Source organism: Triticum aestivum, chromosome 6B, assembly GCF_018294505.1.
Source record: "Triticum aestivum cultivar Chinese Spring chromosome 6B, IWGSC CS RefSeq v2.1, whole genome shotgun sequence".
Classification (NCBI taxonomy): Eukaryota; Viridiplantae; Streptophyta; class Magnoliopsida; order Poales; family Poaceae; genus Triticum; species Triticum aestivum.
Genome location: NC_057810.1, coordinates 730,551,028 through 730,572,598, shown reverse-complemented (window position 1 = coordinate 730,572,598; position 21,571 = coordinate 730,551,028). Strand labels below are relative to the sequence as shown.

At 47.8% G+C, this 21,571-nt stretch overlaps 1 protein-coding gene and 3 pseudogenes across 1 annotated transcript; all 4 read left to right on the top strand.

Annotated features, from left to right (window-relative positions):
• The first annotated feature begins 10,704 nt into the window (after nt 1–10,704).
• On the top strand, nt 10,705–12,608 carry LOC123135289 (BTB/POZ and MATH domain-containing protein 2-like; annotated as a pseudogene).
• Nucleotides 12,609–14,661: 2,053 nt separating this feature from the next.
• On the top strand, nt 14,662–16,022 carry LOC123135288 (BTB/POZ and MATH domain-containing protein 2-like). Its single transcript, XM_044554341.1, has one exon. It carries the CDS (start codon nt 14,696–14,698, stop codon nt 15,869–15,871), a length of 1,176 nt encoding a protein of 391 aa, XP_044410276.1. The 5' UTR covers nt 14,662–14,695; the 3' UTR covers nt 15,872–16,022.
• Nucleotides 16,023–16,065: 43 nt separating this feature from the next.
• On the top strand, nt 16,066–17,270 carry LOC123139840 (BTB/POZ and MATH domain-containing protein 2-like; annotated as a pseudogene).
• A 2-nt stretch (nt 17,271–17,272) lies between these two features.
• LOC123139839 (BTB/POZ and MATH domain-containing protein 2-like) lies at nt 17,273–18,440 on the top strand (annotated as a pseudogene).
• The last annotated feature ends 3,131 nt before the right edge of the window (nt 18,441–21,571 follow it).

The following is a 21,571-nucleotide window of genomic DNA, read 5'->3' as shown; positions in this document are numbered from 1 at the left end:
TATATGATGCAGCCGGAAGGTTTTATCGATCCTAATAATGCTGACAAAGTATGCAAGCTCCAGCGATCCATTTATGGGCTGGTGCAAGCATCTCGGAGTTGGAACATTCGCTTTGATGAAATGATCAAAGCGTTTGGGTTTATGCAGACTTATGGAGAAGCCTGCATTTACAAGAAAGTGAGTGGGAGCTCTGTAGCATTTCTCATATTATATGTAGATGACATACTTTTGATGGGAAATGATATAGAATTCTTGGACAACATTAAGGCCTACTTGAATAAGTGTTTTTCAATGAAGGACCTTGGAGAAGCTGCTTACATATTAGGCATCAAAATCTATAGGGATAGATCGAGACGCCTCATAGGTCTTTCACAAAGCACATACCTTGATAAGATTTTGAAGAAGTTCAAAATGGATCAGTCCAAGAAAGGGTTCTTGCCTATATTGCAAGGTGTGAGATTGAGCTCGGCTCAATGCCCGACCACGGCAAAAGATAAAGAAGAGATGAGTGTCATCCCCTATGCCTCAGCCATAGGATCTATTATGTATGCCATGTTGTGTACCAGACCTGATGTAAACCTTGCCGTAAGTTTGGTAAGTAGGTACCAAAGTAATCCTGGCAAGGAACACTGGACAACGGTCAAGAATATCCTGAAGTACCTGAAAAGGACAAAGGACATGTTTCTCGTTTATGAGGTGACGAAGAGCTCGTCGTAAAGGGTTACGTCGATGCTAGCTTCAACACAGATCTAGATGACTCTAAGTCACAAACCGGATACGTGTATATGTTGAATGGCGGGGCAGTAAGCTGGTGCAGCTGCAAGCAGAGCGTCGTGGCGGGATCTACATGTGAAGCGGAGTACATGGCAGCCTCGGAGGCAGCGCATGAAGCAATTTGGGTGAAGGAGTTCATCACCGACCTAGGAGTCATACCCAATGTGTAGGGGCCGATCAAACTCTTCTGTGACAACACTGGAGCTATTGCCCTTGCCAAGGAGCCCAGGTTTCACAAGAAAACCAGGCACACCAAGCATCATTTCAACTCCATCCGTGAAAATGTTTGTAACACCGACGATGCGGCTATATCTCCCACGTGTCGAAGCACGACTTAGAGGCATAACCGCATGGTGGTTTTGTCGCAAGGAGGGTCATCTTCACACAATCCCATGTAATGAACAAGAATGGGATAAAGAGAGTTGGCTTACAATCGCCACTTCACACAATACATAATTTAAGTCATACATCATTCAAAGTACACTCATAGACCGGCTACGGTCAAGTTCAAATGAAAAGAAGACAACCCCAAATGCTAGATCCCCGATCGCCCCGACTGGGCTCCACTACTGATCATCTGGAAACGATACATAGTAACGACCAAGGGCCTCATCAAATTCCCACTTCAGCTCAGTTGCGCCATCTGCGCCAGTATCCTTGGCACCTGCATCTGTTTTGGTAGAATCTGTGAGCCACGGGGACTCAGCAATCTCACACCCACGAGATCAAGACTATTTAAGCTCATAGGTAGGTAAGGGGTAATATGGTGGAGCTGCAGCGAGCACTAAGCATATATGGTGGATAACCAACGCAAGTGAGAGCGAGAAGAGAAGCAACACAATGGTCGAGAAGCTAGAAGCGATCAAGAAGTGATCCTAAAACTACTTACGCCAAGCATAACTCAAACCGTGTTCACTTCCCGGACTCCGCTGAGAAGAGACCATCACGGCTACACACACAGTTGATGCATTTTAAAGGGGTCAAGTGTCAAGTTATCTACAACCGGACATTAACAAATTCCCATCTGCCTTAGAACCACGGGCACGGCTTTCGAAAGATTATATACCCTGCAGGGGTGTCCCAACTCAGCCCATCACAAGCTCTCACGGTCAACGAAGGATAAACCTTCTCCCGGGAAGACCCGATCAGTCTCGGAATCCCAGTTCGCAAAACATTTCGACAATGGTAAAACAAGACCAGCAAAGCCACCCGATGCACCGACAAATCCCGATAGGAGCTGCGCATATCTCGTTCTCAGGGCACACCGGATCATCCAAACTTCCGGTAGGCCAGCCCAAAGTTGCCCCTGGTGGCCACCGGCGGTTGACAGGTTGGACCAACACTCACGACGAGCACTGGCCCGGGGGGGGGGGGTAATAAAGATGACCCTTGGGCTCGCAAAAACCCAAGGGAAAAGGGCTTAGGTGGCAAATGGTAAAACCAAGGTTGGGCCTTGCTGGAGGAGTTTTATTCAAAGCGAACTGTTAAGGGGGTCCCATAAATCACCCAACCGTGTAAGGAACACAAAATCAAGGAACATAACACCGGTATGACGGAAACTAGGGCGGCAAGAGTGGAACAAGTCACCAGGCATAAGGCTGAGCCTTCCACCCTTTACCAAGTATATAAGATGCATTAATTAAACAGGAGATATTGTGATATCCCAAAATATCTGTGTTCCGACCAGGAACAAACTTCATCTTCACCTGCAACTAACAACGCTATAAGAGGGGCTGAGCTAAAGCGGTGACATAGCCAAACAACGGTTGCTAGGACAGGGTGGTTAGAGGTTTGACATGGCAATAGGGAGGCATGGTAAACAATGGCAGGTAGAGCTAACATAGCGATAGAGCGAGTACTAGCAAGCAGAGATAGAAGTGATATCGAAGGTATGATCATCTTGCCTGCAAGGTTCTCAGAGTTGTCGAAGGCTTGATCCTCGTTAGCGTACTCAACAGGTTCCTCATGCACGTACTTGTCTCCCGGCTCTACCCAAAGCAAGAACACAAGCAAAGGAACCACAATAAATCACGGTGCAATGCACAAGCAACATGATGCGATACATGTCATGATATGCGAGATGTGATATGCAATGCATATGCGTGCTTCGAGAGGAAAAAGGATGAACAAGGCATCAACTTGGCAAACCAAGTATGCCGCTGGAAAGATAAGATGATTTCGGTTAAAATTGATATAAAGATCACCGGATTCGGATGCACGGTTTGCAAATGACAAGCAAAACAAGAATGGCACAAAGCTGCGATTAACAGCACGATGCTACTTAGCATGCAACAAGAAACTATGCTACAGCACCCCAACATGAAAACAAAGCATATGGCAGTGATCTACAATAGATGCTTTACAAAAGAGGAACACTGAGCTACGGCTAAATCACATCATAACAGGTTCAAACAAGCATGGAGAAAGTGCAAAAAATATCAGGGTGGACATGGCATAAACAACATCACGAAGCAATGTTCAGAGCAGGTTATCAACGTGCTACAGGAACTTATAATAGCAAAGCAAGGCATGGCATGAATCCACTCAAAGCATAGATCAAAAGTCCCTTACTGACCATAAGCCAAAAAGGACCAGAAAATATGATGGCACCCTCGTAAACATAGCAAGTTTCGTTAACAGATTCAGCAAACAAAGCATGGCATTGACATAATTACGAAGGAACCTTCGTGAGCTCGAAGCACTCACTACAGAGCATCCCATGATAAACTAAGCATACATCCATCAAGAAGACATGTCATAGAACCTATAAATGGCAAGAAACAACATCATAGCATACCCGGATCAACTACAACAACCTTGGCCAAATTGAAATAACATGTAAACAATCTGCCAGGAAACATTTTGAAGCAAAAGTAGAGCACGAAAATGACATGCTAGACTACTCCATAATTGCAACCAGGACCATGGATGGATATAGCATAACCATGTTTTCAAAACACCCTTACTGAAGTATCTCAAATTATGCATGGATCTCTCTGTAGCAACATGTTTACATGGCATCAAAATTACAGCAGAACAGGAACTAAAATCAGCATTATCACGAAGCCTAGTTTGCATGCTTGTGCTAGTCACCACATTCATCACAAAAATACATGGTAAGCACCTATGTAAAGAATACATAGCCTAGTTCAAAACACATTTAGGAACCAAGTCCATAGGATGCACACATCAATCATGGCAAAAATGACAAAACAGCTCGTTCTGATAAGAATCTGAAACTAACATTATGAAGCCCTCTTCCAACAGCATTTCGGGCATCAAGATGAGCTCAAATGTAAATGATGCAATGGAATGAAATGATCTACTCTTCGAGGCGAACAAATCGGTATGCTACATGCCCACAACGGAGCCACGAGTGCGAAGATGTGATGCGATGAAGATGCAACAAATATTATCACAGAAAATGACTTGGACGAAAATCCGGGGGGGGGGAGAAGTCAACCGAGACCGGATCTGGATCCGGGGCACGCGAACCGAGGCGAGGCGCGGCTCGCCGGAGATGGAGGAAGGGGCGGCCGGCGGAGCTCCTCCGGGCCGGATCCGGCCTTCCCGCGGCCGGATCTGGCCGGGGCGGCGACGAGGGCGCGGGGCGGCGTGGCGGCCGGGCGGAGGCGGCGGAGAGGCGGTCGGACAGCGAGGCGGACGGCGGCGGTCGGCGGGATCCGGCGGCGGGGCGAGCAAACGAGGCGGGCGGAGGCGCGTGGGCCGGGAGGGTCGGTGCTGGGTCTCGCGGGCCTGGCGCGGCCGGCGGCGATGTGGGGCGCGGCCCGCCACGTGGCGCGCTGCGGTTGGACGGGCGGCGGTGGACAGACGCGTCCGATCCGATCCGGACGTGTCCGGCGGTGGAGGAGGGATTTCGTCTAGGGTTTGCCCGTGAATTTCGGGGGAGTGCACATATTTATAGGTAGAGGGAGCTAGGAGTGTCCAAATGAGGTGCGGTTTTCGCCCACACGATCGTGATCCGACGACGGAGAGCATGGAAGGGACTTAGATGGGTTATTGGGCTGTTTTGGAGGGGTGTTGGGCTGCAACTCAAAAGAGGCCTTTGCGGATATGCGGATAACCGTTGGAGTATCAAACGAGCTCCAAATGACCCGAAACTTGATAGGTGGTCTACCGGTGCTATACCAGGGCCACTTGGCAAGGCTCGGTCCATTCCGAAAACGTTTAACACATGCACACGAAAAGAGACAAGAGGGGTGCACCGGTGCACGTGGGAGTGTCGGATAGCGAAACAGACAACGGGGAAAATGCTCGGATGCATGAGACGAACACGTATGCAAAATAAAATGCACATGATGACATGATATGATACGCATGACATGAATAAAAATGCAAAACAAAAGACAAAACCCAACCACGGAGGGAAATAATCATATCGCATGGCCGAAAATGGCAAGAGTTGGAGATACAAAGATGGAAAGTTACATCCGGGGTGTTCCAATGTTCAAGATGGAGACATAGATATTTGCAAAGTACATACGGATCTGAATGTCGCAAATCCGTTGACTAAACATCTTCCGCGAGCAAAACATGATCAACACCAGAACTCTATGGGTGTTCGATTCATCACAATTTAACTAGATTATTGACTCTAGTGCAAGTGGGAGACTGTTGGAAATATGCCCTAGAGGCAATAATAAAAGGATTATTATTATATTTCTTTGTTCATGATAGTTGTCTTTTATTCATGCTATAATTGTATTATCCGAAAATCGTAATACAATACTTAGACCACAACATGTCCCTAGTGAGCCTCTAGTTGACTAGCTCGTTGATCAACAGATAGTCATGGTTTCCTGACTATGGACATTGGATGTCGTTGATAACGGGATCACATCATTGGGAGAATGATGTGATGGACAAGACCCAATCCTAAGCATAGCACAAGATCGTGTAGTTCGTTTTGCTAGAGCTTTTCCAATGTCAAGTATCTCTTCCTTAGACCATGAGATCGTGTAACTCCCGGATACCATAGGAGTGCTTTGGGTGTACCAAACATCACAACGTAACTGGGTGACTATAAAGGTGCACTACAGGTATCTTCGAAAGTGTCTGTTGGGTTGACACGGATCGAGACTGGGATTTGTCACTCCGTATTACGGAGAGGTATCACTGGGCCCACTTGGTAGTGCATCATCATAATGAGCTCAAGGTGACCAAGTGTATGGTCACGTGATCATGCATTACGGTACGAGTAAAGTGACTTGCCGGCAACGAGATTGAACGAGGTATTGGGATACCGACGATCGAATCTCGGTCAAGTAACATACCGTCTGACAAAGGGAATAGTATACGGGGTTGTTTGAATCCTCGACATCGTGGTTCATCCGATGAGATCATCGAGGAGTATGTGGGAGCCAACATGGGTATCTAGATCCCGCTGTTGGTTATTGACCGGAGAGCCGTCTCGGTCATGTCTGCATGTCTCCCGAACCCGTAGGGTCTACACACTTAAGGTTCGGTGATGCTAGGGTTGTATGAATATGAGTATGCAGCAACCGAATGTTTTTCGGAGTCCCGGATGAGATCTCGGACGTCACGAGGAGTTCCGGAATGGTCCGGAGGTAAAGAATTATATATAGGAAGTGCTGTTTCGGCCATCGGGAAAGTTTCGGGGTCACCCGGTATTGTACCGGGACCACCGAAAGGGTCCCGGGGGTCCACCGGGTGGGGCCACCTATCCCGGAGGGCCCCGTGGGCTGAAGTGGGAGGGGAACCAGCCCCTAGTGGGCTGGTGCGCCCCCCCTTGGGCCCTCCTGCGCCTAGGGTTGAAAACCCTAGGGTGGGGGGCGCACCCCACTTGCCTTGGGGGGCACTCCACCCCCCTAGCCACCGCCCCCCTGGGGGCCTATATAAAGGAGGGGGGAGGGAGGGCAGCCGCACCCTGTGTCTTGGCGCCTCCCTCCCCCTGCTACACCTCTTCCTCCTCCCGCAGTAGCTTGGCGAAGCCCTGCTGGAGTCCTGCTGCATCCACCACCACGCCGTTGTGCTGCTGGATCTTCATCAACCTGTCCTTCCCCCTTGCTGGATCAAGACGGAGGAGACATCACGCTGACCGTACGTGTGTCAAACGCGGAGGTGCCGTCCGTTCGGCGCTAGGATCTCCGGTGATAGGATCACGAAGAGAACGACTACCTCAACCCCGTTCTCTTGAACGCTTCCGCACGCGATCTACAAAGTGGTATGTAGATGCATCTCTCTCCTATCACTCATTGATTAGATGAACTCATAGATGGATCTTGGTGAAACCGTAGGAATTTTTTTTATTTTCTGCAACGTTCCCCAACAGAAACATCTCATATGTTCCGCGATATTTCAAAAAATATCTTCGGTGCCTCAACTCTAAACCATTTAACATTACCGAACTATCATGTAGTCATCAAAACGTGTATGTCAGATGTTCGCAACATCCACAGACCACGTTCGAGGTCCAGCACACCGAGCGGTGCATTAAGGACATAAGCCTTCTACTGTCCGCATAATTGCTACTGTCAACTTTCAACTATATTTTCTCTAGGAACATATCTAAAACAGTAGAACTAAAGCGCGAGCTATGACATAATTTGCAAAGGGCTTTTGACTATGTTCAGGATAATTAAGTTCATCTTATGAACTCCCACTCAGATAGACATCCCTCTAGTCATCTAAGTGATTACATGATCCGAGTCAACTAGGCCGTGTCCGATCATCACGTGAGACGGACTAGTCATCATCGGTGAACATCTTTATGTTGATCGTATCTACTATACGACTCATGCTCGACCTTTAGGTCTCTTGTGTTCCGAGGCCATGTCTGTACATGCTAGGCTCGTCAAGTCAACCTAAGTGTTTCGCGTGTGTAAATCTGGCTTACACCCGTTGTATGTGAACGTAAGAATCTATCACACCCGATCATCACGTGGTGCTTCGAAACGACGAACTTTCGCAATGGTACACAGTTAGGGGGAACACTTTCTTGAAATTTTAATGAGGGATCATCTTATTTACTATCGTCGTTCTAAGCAAATAAGATGTATAAACATGATAAACATCACATGCAATCAAATAGTGACATGATATGGCCAATATCATATTGCTCCTTTTGATCTCCATCTTTGGGGCTCCATGATCATCATCGTCACCGGCACGACACCATGATCTCCATCATCATGATCTCCATCATCGTGTCTCCATGAAGTTGTCTCGCCAACTTATTACTTCTACTACTATGGCTACCGGTTAGCAATAAAGTAAAGTAATTACATGGCGTTGTTCAATGACACGCAGGTCATACAATAAATTAAGACAACTCCTATGGCTCCTACCGGTTGTCATACTCATCAACATGCAAGTCGTGATTCCTATTACAAGAACATGATCAATCTCATACATCACATTCTTCTTGGCCATATCATATCACATAGCATACCCTGCAAAAACAAGTTAGACGTCCTCTAATTGTTGTTTGCATGTTTTACGTGGCTGCTATGGGTTTCTAGCAAGAACGTTTTTTACCTACGCAAAAACCACAAAGTGATATGTCAATTGCTATTTACCCTTCATTAGGACCCTTTTCATCGAATCCGATCCAACTAAAGTGAGAGAGACTGGCACCCGCTAGCCACCTTATGCAACAAGTGCATGTCAGTCGGTGGAACCTGTCTCACGTAAGTGTACGTGTAAGGTCGGTCCGGGCCGCTTCATCTCACAATGCCGCCGAATCAAGATTGGACTAGTAACGGTAAGCATATTGAACAAAATCAACGCCCACAACTACTTTGTGTTCTACTCGTGCAAAGAATCTACGCATAGACCTAGCTCATGATGCCACTGTTGGGGAACGTAGCAGAAATTCAAAATTTTCCTATGAGTCACCAAGATCTATCTATGGAGAAACCAGCAACGAGGGGAAGGAGAGTGCATCTACATACCCTTGTAGATCGCTAAGTGGAAGCGTTCAAGAGAACGGGGTTGAAGGAGTCGTACTCGTCGTGATCCAAATCACCGGAGATCCTAGTGCCGAATGGACGGCACCTCCGCGTTCAACACACGTACAGCCCAGTGACGTCTCCCATGCCTTGATCCAGCAAGGAGAGAGGGAGAGGTTGAGGAAGACTCCATCCAGCAGCAGCACAACGGCGTGGTGGTGATGGAGGAGCGTGGCAATCCTGCAGGGCTTCGCCAAGCACCGCGGAAGAGGAGGAGTACTTGGGAGAGGGGGAGGGCTGCGCTAGAACTTGGGTGCGGCTGCCCTCCCACCCCTCACATATATATAGGGGCAAGGGAGAGGGGGGCCGGCCCCCTCAGATCCAATCTGAGGAGGGGGTGGCGGCCAAGGGGGGGAGGAGTGCCTCCCAAGTCAAGTGGAGGCCCTTCCCCTTAGGGTTTCCCCTCTCCCATGCGCATGGGCCTTGGGGGGGCTGGTGCCCCTGGCCCATTAAGGCTAGGGCTCCCCCTACAGCCCATGCTGCTGTATTGGACATGGTGGAACAATTTCCGGACCTCCGGACCCATCCTCCGGAACCTTCTGGAAGCTTCTCGGTACAATACCAAAAAAACCCAAACTTTTTCCGGAATCCGAACAACAACTTTCCATATATAAATCTTTACCTTCGGACCATTCCGGAACTCCTTGTGATGTCCGGGATCTCATCTGGGACTCCGAACAACATTTTGTAACCACATACAAACTTCCTTTATAACCCTAGCGTCATCGAACCTTAAGTGTGTAGACCCTACGGGTTCGGGAGACATGTAGACATGACCGAGACAACTCTCCGGCCAATAACCAATAGCGGGATCTGGATATCCATGTTGGCTCCCACATGTTCCACGATGATCTCATCGGATGAACCACGATGTCAAGGACTCAATCAATCCCGTATTCAATTCCCTTTGTCTAGCGGTATTGTACTTGCCCAAGATTCGATCGTCGGTATGCCGATACCTTGTTCATCTCGTTACCGGCAAGTCTCTTTTTTCGTTCCGTAACACATCATCCCGTGATCAACCCCTTGGTCACATTGTGCACATTATGATGATGTCCTACCGAGTGGGACCAGAGATACCTCTCCGTTAACCGGAGTGACAAATCCGAGTCTCGATTCGTGCCAACCCAACAGACACTTTCGGAGATACTTGTAGTGCACCTTTATAGCCACCCAGTTACGTTGTGACGTTTGATACACCCAAAGCATTCCTACGATATCCGGTAGTTGCACAATCTCATGGTCTAAGAAAATGATACTTGACATTAGAAAAGCTTTAGCATACGAACTACACGATCTTTTGTGCTAGACTTAGGACTGGGTCTTGTCCATCACATCATTCTTCTAATGATGTGATCCCGTTATCAACGACATCCAATGTCCATGGTCAGGAAACCGTAACCATCTGTTGATCAACGAGCTAGTCAACTAGAGGCTTACTAGGGACATGGTGTTGTCTATGAACCCACACATGTATCTGAGTTTCCTATCAATACAATTATAGCATGGATAATAAACGATTATCATGAACAAAGAAATATAATAGTAAATAATTTATTATTGCCTCTAGGGCATATTTCCAACATGGACATGGGTCGTTCACACGAGGTTGCCCATGCCAACATGCCCGTGCCGACGAGCGGCTGCACAACGACATGATGAGATGAAGTGAAGGCATCGACGCATGAGAGGACAGGAGGCGGATGCCAGGCGGCGGTGCGAGAGGAGGGAAGAGGCGAGTGAAAATTATATTGTCTGGCAAAAATCATGAGCTTTAAAATTAGAGAGGTGAAACCTTTTTCTATTAAATTACAAATATTTTATTGTTTGGCAATAAAAAGTTCCGCCAAATGTTATTTAGCATTCCATTAAACAAATAAACTGGAATGGGATATAGCACGAATTCTCGCATCATAAAGCCCATCTAACGTGGTGAGTTATTAGTTATTGATCCTAACTTTTCCTCAAGAAAAAAGTTATTAACCCTAACTCTGTCTCCGGGGAGGACCGGCGGCGGCGCGAGCTCTGCCTCCGGGGAGAAGCGAGAGAACGGCCGCCGGACGTGAACCAGGTTTGCCCAACTCTGAAGCTCATCGATCGATCCCAACTCTGAAGCTGCTTGGAGTGTCAACGATTGACTGATTACATACATACATATATATATACATATATATATATATATATATATATATATATATATATATATATATATATATATATATTTCCGATGAACTCGCAGGTTCGCCATGGCGTCGTTCGCCGGCGTATCCGTCCTGGACGACGGCGGGCTGTGCCCAGTCACCGAGTCGCCCGTCGAAACCAGCACGGACTGCGGGTACCACCTGCTCGTGGTCCAAGACTACTCGGGTGTCAAAGACAAGACGCCCACCGGCGAGAGCGTCGCATCCCGCCCTTTCATGGTAGGAGGCCATCATTGGATCATCAGGTACTACCCCAACGGTGAAAGCCAGAGCTGCGCCGACTTCATTTCCCTCTATGTTGCCCGTCTCCACGACGACGACGACGATGACAGCAACAAGAAGCCCGTGGAAGCCAAGTTCGGTCTCAATTTCGTCGACCAAGTTGAGAGGCAGAATCCGGTCTACTTTCGTCAGGCGGAGACGTACAACTTCACCGGTTCTTCCTGAGGCCAGGACAAGTTTATCAGAAAAGATGCCCTCGAACGATCGCCGTATCTTAGGGGTAACTGTTTCACCATCCGGTGCGACATCATGGTCCTCAACAACACCAAGGATGATGCAGGTGGTGGCCGCAAGGTGCTCCTGCCTGACATTTGCCATGATTTTAACATTCTCTTCCGAACCGAGGTGGGTGCTGATGTGAAGTTCGAGGTCGCGGTGACATAATCAACACACACCGATGTGTCCTTGCAGCCCGATCTAAGGTCTTCATGGCGCAGCTCTTTGGTCCCATGAAGGAGACGTCCAGCGTCATACAGATCAAAGACATGGATGCAAAAGTGTTCGGGGCCTTGCTTCGCTTCATCTACACAGACTCATTCCCTGAGATGTTGTATGACAACGACATGGAGGTCGACGAAATGTCAGGAGTTGTGAAGCAAGAACAAGAAGAGGAAGCAGCAGAGGACAAAACGCCAGCAGTTGTGAAACAAGAGCAAGAAAAGGAAGCAGTAGAGGATGAAATGCGGCTGCAGTGGCTGCAAGACTTGTTGGTAGCGGCAGACAGGTATGACGTCCAACGGCTCAAGTTCATCTGTGAAAAGCAGTTGTCTGAACACATAAGTGTGGCCTCGGTGATGTCCACTCTCGCTCTAGCCGAGCAGCACCACTGCCAGGGATTGAAGGAGGCGTGCTTCAAGTTTATCCAAGTCCAGTCTCCCTCGTGCTTGCAAGCCGTGATGGATACCAATGGCTGGGATTATGTATTTACGACCTATCCGACGGTTTTTAAGGAGCTCGTTGCCAAGCTTGCTTCGAACCAGCGGAAGTAACACTCTGCTGTATATGTCATGTTCCTTTGTTAGATCTACTAAGTGACACTCGTATGCATATGTGGGATCCTCTAGCTAGAGAGATCATAGTCCATGTGTATTGCTTTTGCGATCTATATAATTTGCATGTATGCTGAATCAGAAAAATCTAACACATATGGGCATTTTTTCCCTTCATGGAAATGGATGGCTTGTGAATTCAGATATGAGCGCAAATTGATCTGGCATTGCAGCAGTGTGTAAGTTCCGTAGCTAGTCTTTTTATCCTCGTATATTTATCTTCATTAATTGTGTCATATATTGTTGCTCTGTGCCTTTCCTATCATGAAAACCTTTTCCTAGCAGTTGTCAAGAAGATCAATGTTGATAGGCATTTTTGTGAACTACGATTTAGGGGAAGGAATTTGGAAGATAAGAGTCATAAGACAGGCCGCCAGGAATAGCAATTACGGTGACAGTACCTAGGAACCTTCTCCTGGGTGCTTAGTGTTCACCTCGGGCGGCCATTCCCATTAATTTGAGTGGAAGGTCGGCGCTCGGAATTTTGCAAAGTCCAATGTTGTAGCTGTGCCCTGTACCCAAAAGGATGACCCCATTCTGGTGTATTTTGAAACACTAGAGATGATTGCTGTCAATTTCGGCGATGAAAAGATGGGGTAAGCTTTCAGTGCACAGACAGGGGCTATGTTTTTTCTTTATATGCTAGTACAAAAATATTTTTGTTCAAATTACATGGAGCTAGCTTTGCTCGTGTGAACACATGTATGAAATGCCAAGGTAATGCATATATCCTTATGGGTATATGTCTTTGTGTATTAGTGTCAGTTTATAACACAGTTACTCTCAGTTTATGTTCGTCGGTTGATTTTGCTCTCTAGTCTTGGACCACGAGCAGTATAATTGAATCGTCCTTGAATGTTTATATATCTGAATGTTGGATTGGAATGCAGGAGTAGCACGGCAACATTGGGGTGGGGAGCCATAGCAGTGCTGTCGTGATGCGGGTTGCGTTATCATCGTCGATCTCCATGAATGGAGTCAATTGCAAGAAACCACCAACTCTTCTTACAAGTGGGGCCAGATTGTAAGGAATTGACTTAGAAAAAAATAACACACACACACCCCTAGATCTAAAAAAAGCAATCATATCCCCCCCCGGAACACCGATGCCCTGTCCACTCCGCGCTGCTGCCATCCTTCCGGCATGGTGGCGCCCAGGCCGAGATGCATGGGGTCGCCCTCGTCGGCGACGGAGAGGGTTACACCGTCGGGGAGGACGAGGAGGCGGCCGGCGCCCATGGCTGCACTGCGAACCACCTCCATAGCACGCGGGTCGTGATGGCGACACCCTCCAGCAGCCCGTCGTAGCCGGGGCAGAGCTGGGATGGCGGGGGCGGGCTCGGTCTGGCACTCTACACCATGAGCTCCGTCTTCGTGTTCGCCATGTGGGCGCTCATCGTCGCCGTTCCGTGCCAGGACCGGGCCTCTACGGACACCCCGTCGTGCCGGCCAAGCAGGCGCATTGGGCGGCGCCGATGACGGCCATCCAGGAGCAGATCGTCGAGGAATCGAGGGGGAGGGGCAAGAAGGGGCCATCCTTGCCGGCGTCCACGGGGATCCTCGCCGAGATGCAAGGCCGTGGAGCGCGTCGCGCGGGAGCTCAACAGCCTACTCGAGGAGATCGCCGAGGAGGAGGATGAGGCCGCGGAGGTGGAGGCCCCGGCGTCGATCAGCGAGGAACATGCCGGTGACGTTCTCGAGCGCGCCGAGGCGCTGGACGACGCATGCGTGTGGGGGCAGGGTGGGGGTCTGATTGCTTTTGTTTTTTAGATCTAGGGGTGTGCGTGTTATTTTTTTTGCTAAGTCAACTCCTTACAATCTGGCCCCACTTGTAAGAAAGTGATTAAACGGGTCAAATCATCCGATCAGTGCTTTTTGCAACGACTTAACAGTTTTTTTTGGTGTTTTCTGCAACAGATTAACGAGTTGGTGATTTCATGCAAAGCTAGCCGCAAATGTGGTGGTTTCTTGCAATTGACTTCCACGGATGTTTCCGTGTCTTGGTCGTCGATCTCCATGGATGTATCCTACAGGAAGACGTGTAATGTCATTGGACCTGGCCATCGTACTACGGTAGTGTATGGTCTGAGTTCGAAAACTTGTGAAGATAGATAGATAATATAGATGCTCTCCAGCGCCCTCGTCCGATTCGGATTTTATTTCCTTTGTGTCCTCGTTCGTTGTAGATTCATACGAGTTGTAATAGTACTAGTTTTGGCGTCTCCGTCCGTGTAGGAGTAGGACGTACTACATCATCTTGTCTTGGAATCGGCCATGTAAAATCTTTATAATATATACACGCACATACATATAGCCAGACGTACAATAAGCTTCATCATCTACAAACGTGAGACTTGCAAAATTAAACTAAAACCTCTCTGTCTCCGGCGAGTCGGCCATGTCGTCGTTTGCCGGCGTATCCGTCTTGGACGGCGGCAAGCTGTGCCCCTCCACCAAGACCTTTGTCAAGACCAGCTCGGCCTGCGGATACCACCTGCTTGTTGTCCAAGGTTACGCTCAAACCAAGAAGGAGACACCCGCTGGTCGGTGCATCGCCTCTCGTGATTTCGGGGTAGGAGGCCATCGCTGGTCCATCGCGTACTATCCTAACGGCGAAAACGTGAATTGTGCCGAGTTTGTTTCTCTCTATGTTTGCCGTCTCAACTGCGACGAAAAGCATGTGGAAGCCAAGTTTGAATTTAGTTTCATCGATGAGGTTGAGTGGCAGAATCAAGTGTGCATTCGTGGGACGAAAACATACAGCTTCCCCTCCGATGCCCCTTCTTGGGGCCACTCCAGGTTTATGAAAATAGATGCCCTTGAACGATCAATGAATCTAGAGGAGGATGATTGCTTCACCGTCCGGTGTGACATCATGGTCTGCGACAACACCGAGGATGATGCTAGTGGCACCGAGCTGGTGCTCGTGCCTGATATACACCACAACCTTAACAATCTCCTTGGCAGTAAGGTGGGTGCCGATGTGACGTTCGAGGTCAACGGTGCGACGTTTGCTGTGCACCGATGCGTGCTTGCTGCCCAATCTAAAGTCTTCATGGCGCAACTCTTTGGCCCAATGAAGGAGGGCACTTCCACATCCGGTGTCATACATATCCAAGACATGGAGGCAACAGTGTTCAAGGCTTTGCTTAACTTTATCTACACAGACTCATTCCCTAACATGGACGACGATATCATGGAGGATGGTGAAATGTCAGAAGCTATGGAAGAAGGACAAGAAGAGGAGCCGGCCGTAGAGGGTGAAAAGTGGCTGCAATGGCTCCAAGACTTGTTGGTAGCGGCAGACAGATATGACGTCCAACGGCTCAAGTTCATCTGTGAAAAGCAGTTGTCTGAACACATAAGTGTGGGCTCGGTGATGTCCACTCTTTCTCTAGCCGAGCAGCACCACTGCCAAGGATTGAAGCAGGCATGCTTCAAGTTTATCCAAGTCCAGTCCCCCTCGTGTTTGCAAACAGTAATGGCATCTAATGGTTGGGATCACGTCTGTACGACCTATCCCTCAGTTTTGAAGGAGCTCTTTGCCATGCTTGCTTCAAAGCACCACAAGTAACACTTTGTATGTGGTACACATGCATGTTCCTTTGTTACACCTAGCGAGACCCTTATGCACATGTAGGATCCTCTGGAGAGATTGTAGTCCGCGTGTGTTGCTTTCGTATTGTCATGATTATAGTAATTTGCATATTTCTTGAATCGGAAAAATTCAGCGGCCGAATGTGTGAAAGTGCAAATTGATCTGATACAATGAAGACATGTTGTTACTTGGTTGTTCTCTGGAGAGATTGTAGCTAGCAGTGTGCAGATTCCCTAGCTACCCCTTCTATCCTCTAATATTTCTCTATTCATTAGTTGTAGCCTGGCCGGCATCTTGTACATGCCGGCCGCGCAAACTAAACCCTATCCGTTTCCGGTGACAAGGCACAGCGAGTCGGCCATGTATTCATTTGTCGGTGTATCCATTCCATCCTGGCCGACGGCGAGCTGTCCCCCGCCACCGCGTCGTGCGTGCGTCGACACCGGCACGGACTGCGGGTACCACCTGCTCGTGGTCCACGACTAATCGCGCACCAAAGAGGTGACACCCACCGGTGACGGCATCAGCTCTCGTGTCTTCATGGTAGGAGGCCATGGCTGGGGCTGGTACGTCGAGTACTTCCCTAACGGCGAAAACTCTGGCTGCGCCGACTTCATTTCCCTCTCTCTTTCCTGTTTCCGTGCTAAGTGCTAACGACAAGAAGCCCGTGGAAGCCAAGTTCGTTTTCAGCTTCGTCGACCAAGTTGAGAAGCAGAATCCAGTCTACCTTCGTCAAGAGGAAACGTGCATCTTCGATGGCTCTTCTTGGGGCAGCAACAGGTTCACCACAAGAGATGCCCTTGAACAATCGGCGGATCTGAAGGATGATTGTTTCACCATCCGGTGCGAGCGACATCCTGGTCTCCTGCAACAACACCGAGGATGATGTCGCTGGCGCCAAGGTGGTGCTCCCGCCTAACATCATGTGCCAACACTTTGACCATCTCCTTCAAACTGGGGTGGGCGCTGATGTGGAATTTGAGGTCGGCGGCGAGATGCTGGCTGCACACCGGTGTGTGCTCGCGGCCCGAACCAAGGTCTTCATGTCGCAGCTCTTTGGCCCCATGAAGGAGAAGGAGGGCACTGATAAGACCGGTGTCATACGGATCGAAGACATGGAAGCAACAACGTTTAGGGATTTGCTTAGCTTCGTCTACACGGACTCGTTCCCTGACATGGAGGATGATGATGCCATGGAAGAGGACAAAATGTCACAAGTTGTGGAGCAAGGACAAGAAAAGGATTAGAGGATGAAATGCGGCTGCAATGGCTGCAAAACTTGTTTGCAGCGGCAGACAGATATCATGTCCAACGACTCAAGTTCATCTGTGAAAGGGAGTTGTCTCAACACAAAGGTGTGAGCCCGGTCATGCCGGCGTATCTGTCCTGGCCGACGGCGAGCTGTGCCCTGCGACCGAGTCGTCCGTCGACATCACCGCGGACTATGGGTACCACCTTCTCGTGGTCCACGACTACTCGCGGACCAAGGAAGAGGCATGCACCGGTGAGGGCATCAGATCTCGTCCTTTCATGGTGGGAGGCCACCGCTGGCTCATCCACTACTGCCCCAACGGTGAAACCACCAACTGTGCCGACTTCATTTCTCTCTCGCTTTCCTGTCTCCAAGACGATGCCAAGAAGCATGTGGAAGCTAAGTTCATTTTTAGCTTCATCGACCAGGTTGAGATGCAGAATCCAGTGCACGTTGCTGAAATGAAAACATGCAGCTTCACTGGTTGTGCTTGGGGCTGCGACAAGTTTATCCGAAAAGATGCTCTTGAACAATCGGCGAGCTTAAAGGATGATTGTTTCACCATCCGGTGCGACATCATGGTCTACAACACCGAGGACGATGCTGCTAGCTCCAAGGCGCGACTGCCTGACATTTGCCATGATTTTAACATTCTCTTCGAAACCGAGGCAGGTGTTGATGTGACATTCGAGGTCGGCCGCGAGAAGTTCGCTGCACACCGATCTAAGGTCTTCATGCATGGCACAACTCTTTGGCCCCATGAAGGAGGGCACACGGACATCCAGTGTCATACACATCCAAGACATAGAACCAAAATTGTTCAAGGCTTTGCTTAGCTTCATCTACACTGACACATTCCCTTATATGAAGAAGGACAACAACATGGAGGAGGACAAAGCAAAAATTGTGGAACAAGGACAAGAAGAGGAAGCAGCAGAAGGTAAAATGTCGGGAGTTGTGGAACATGAGCAAGAAAAGGAGGCAGCAGAGGATGAAACGTGGTTGCAGTGGCTTCAAGACTTGCTGGTAGCGGCTGATAGATATGATGTCCAACGCCTCAAGTGCATCTGCGAGAAGCACTTGTCTGAGCACATATGTCTCAGCATGGTGATGTCCACTCTCGCTCTAGCCGAGCAGCACCACTGCCAGGGATTGAAGGAGGCGTGCTTCAAGTTTATCCAAGTCCAGTTCCCCTCCTGTCTGAAAACATTAATGACATCTAATGGCTTTGAGACCTATCCCTCGGTTTTAAAGGAGCTCATTGCCAAGCTTGCTTCGAACCACCGGAACTAACACTCTGTATATGAGTACCAAGAAATTATTTATTTGTGCTAGCTACATTAGTGGTTGCTGGTGCTATGAAACTTGAAATCAGGCCACATTAATTAATTAAATTAATTCTTTAGGTGTTCTGAAACTTTAACACATTGCTTGGTTAAATTCGACTATTAATTGATTAGTTTGATGCATGTTCCACTCAAATGTATGCAAGTTTTGGTAAATACAGAGGTGGGCATTTTTGCTTGAATACACAAAATTACAGTTGAGGGCTATGTGAAATAATCAAAACATTGCATGATTTTTTTTTGCATCCTGCAAAATTCGGCTCGATGTGTTTCTACCCACAGTGTTTGTAACTGGTTCAAAGTCATCTCTAACTCCCAGATAAGCATTCAGACACTCACTCAGAAACTATAACCCAAATCAATAATGCCACACATACATCTTGAGCAGTTGCAGCCAACATAGACAAGAAGACAAGAGAGATGGATCATCTAGGCGCTGGCTGTTAATGAAGCTATCTCTAGTCAGTCAGGACTAACTTTTTTTTTCGATAAAGGGCGATTTTATTATCTCAGAATGTAGCATCAAGGGGATACAAAACATTATGAGTAACACCCGGCCTCTGCATAACTGAGATGCACACAGCCAAATCCAAAAGTCTGACAAAAACATGAAATATAAACCGACATATCGGCAACAGTAAAGTCCTATAGACCGACACTATGCCTATGTCGAAGGTGGTGGTGGATCGATCCGGAGGTTATGCTGCCACCCATGTTGGGAAAAAACCTTCGTAGCCACCTGCTCCAACCGCGTACACACCACCTTGAACATCGATTGGTGCTCCGGTCGTTGTAGCATAGACCACATATGAAGCGAGTGCGTACAACAGAAAATAACCTGCAGAGGAGAAGCATTTTTCCATTAAAAACCAAATCGTTTTTACATAGCCAGAGCGACCAAATTAAGGCGTACGCTCCCACCCTTATAAGCGCTTTAAACCTATTTGGAATACCGTCCAATCAGTGACCAAATATATTGGCAACACTTGTGGGCGGATATAAATTTGACGCTATTTGGATGATTGACCACGTAGAACGTGCAAACTTGCATTGGAAAAAAAGGTGTTTGATTGTCTCATCGTGAGTACAAAAACAACACTTCTTACTCCCTGGCCAGTTGCGTCGTGCGGGGTTGTCTTTGGTCAACACAACTCCCTTACGAAGATACCACATGAAAATTTTCACTTTTAGTGGAATCTTGGACTTCCAAATTTTCTTGTTATTACTCACTGGTATCTCAGAATGTGTGAGCGCACGGTACATAGAGTCTACTGTAAAAGACCCTGATGTAGTAAGGTTCCAGCGAAACACATCCCGACCTTGTGTCAGGTTAATCGAATCCAACCGGGACAAAAGATTATGCCATGACAAAAGCCTGGGGCCAATCAAATCCCGCCTAAACGAAATGTTCGGCAGGGATGAATTGAGCACATGCGCAATAGTGTTGTTCTTATCGTGAGCAATGTTATATAAGGCTGGATATTGTTCTCTGAGACTGGCATTGCCTAGCCAGATGTCTTCCCAGAATCGAATCTCCGACCCGTCTTTTATTGCGAAAGACCCAAAGCGAAAGAGATGTTTCTTTGCCGCCATTAGGCCAACCCAGAAGTGCGAGTCACCAGGTTTCCAATATGCCTGGGACACTGCCTTTTGGCCTAGATACTTGTTGTGCAACATGGTTTGCCAAACACCATCCTCAGTAAGAAGTTTGAACAACCATTTACTGAGCAAGGCCTCATTCTTGACCTGTAGGTCATGAATTCCAAGGCCGCCTTGGTCTTTTGGCCTACAAACCATGCTCCATTTGGCCAACCGATATTTTTTATTTTCTCCATCTCCTTGCCAAAAAAATCTGGATCTAAAATAATCCAATCTTTGCAGGACCCCTTTCGGGAGTTGGAAGAAAGAAAGCATATAGAGAACCATATTTGTGAGAACGGAGTTAATCAAAACCAGCCGTCCTCCAACTGAGAGCAGCTTGCCTTTCCAACTGCTCAATCATTTTTCTAGACGCTCCTCTACATGCTTCCACTCTGTAATGGTGAGATGCCGATAGTGGATCGGTATTCCCAAATATTTAATCGGGAATTGGCCATGTGCGCAACCAAAGAGGTCAGCATAATCGGCAGCCGCCTCAACGGCTTCTCCAAAGCAGAAAAGTTCACTTTTGTGGAAGTTAATTTTGAGACCCGACATTTGCTCAAACGCTGAGAGCAAGAGTTTTAGGTTTCGAGCCTTGTCTAGGCCATGTTCCATAAAAAGAATTGTGTCATCGGCGTATTGTAGAATAGAGAGGCCACCATCCACAAGATGTGGCACTACTCCTTCTATCTGGCCGTCCTGCTTAGCACGCTCAATCAGAATAGCCAACATGTCAGCAACAATGTTAAATAACATTGGAGACATGGAGTCACCCTGTCGTAGTCCTTTTTTTGTCTGAAAGTAATGGCCTACATCATCATTGACTTTGATGGCCACACTACCTCCATTTACAAAATTTTGGATCCACTGACGCCATTTATCGGAGAAACCTTTCATTCTTAGGGCTTGTTGGAGTAAAGACCATTTGACCTTGTCATAGGCTTTTTCCATGTTGAAAATATGCTCTAGAGGCAATAATAAATTAGTTATTATTATTATATTTCCTTGTTCATGATAATCGTTTATTATCCATGCTATAATTGTATTGATAGGAAACTCAGATACATGTGTGAGTACATAGACAACACCATGTCCCTAGTAGGCCTCTAGTTGACTAGCTCGTTGATCAATAGATGGTTACGGTTTCCTGACCATGGACATTGGATGTCGTTGATAACGGGATCATATCATTAGGAGAATGATGTGATGGACAAGACCCAATCCTAAGCCTAGCACAAAGATCGTGTAGTTCGTATGCTAAAGCTTTTCTAATGTCAAGTATCATTTCCTTAGACCATGAGATTGTGCAACTCCCGGATACCGTAGGAATGCTTTGGGTGTACCAAACGTCACAACGTAACTGGGTGGCTATAAAGGTACACTACGGGTATCTCCGAAAGTGTCTGTTGGGTTGGCACGAATTGAGACTGGAATTTG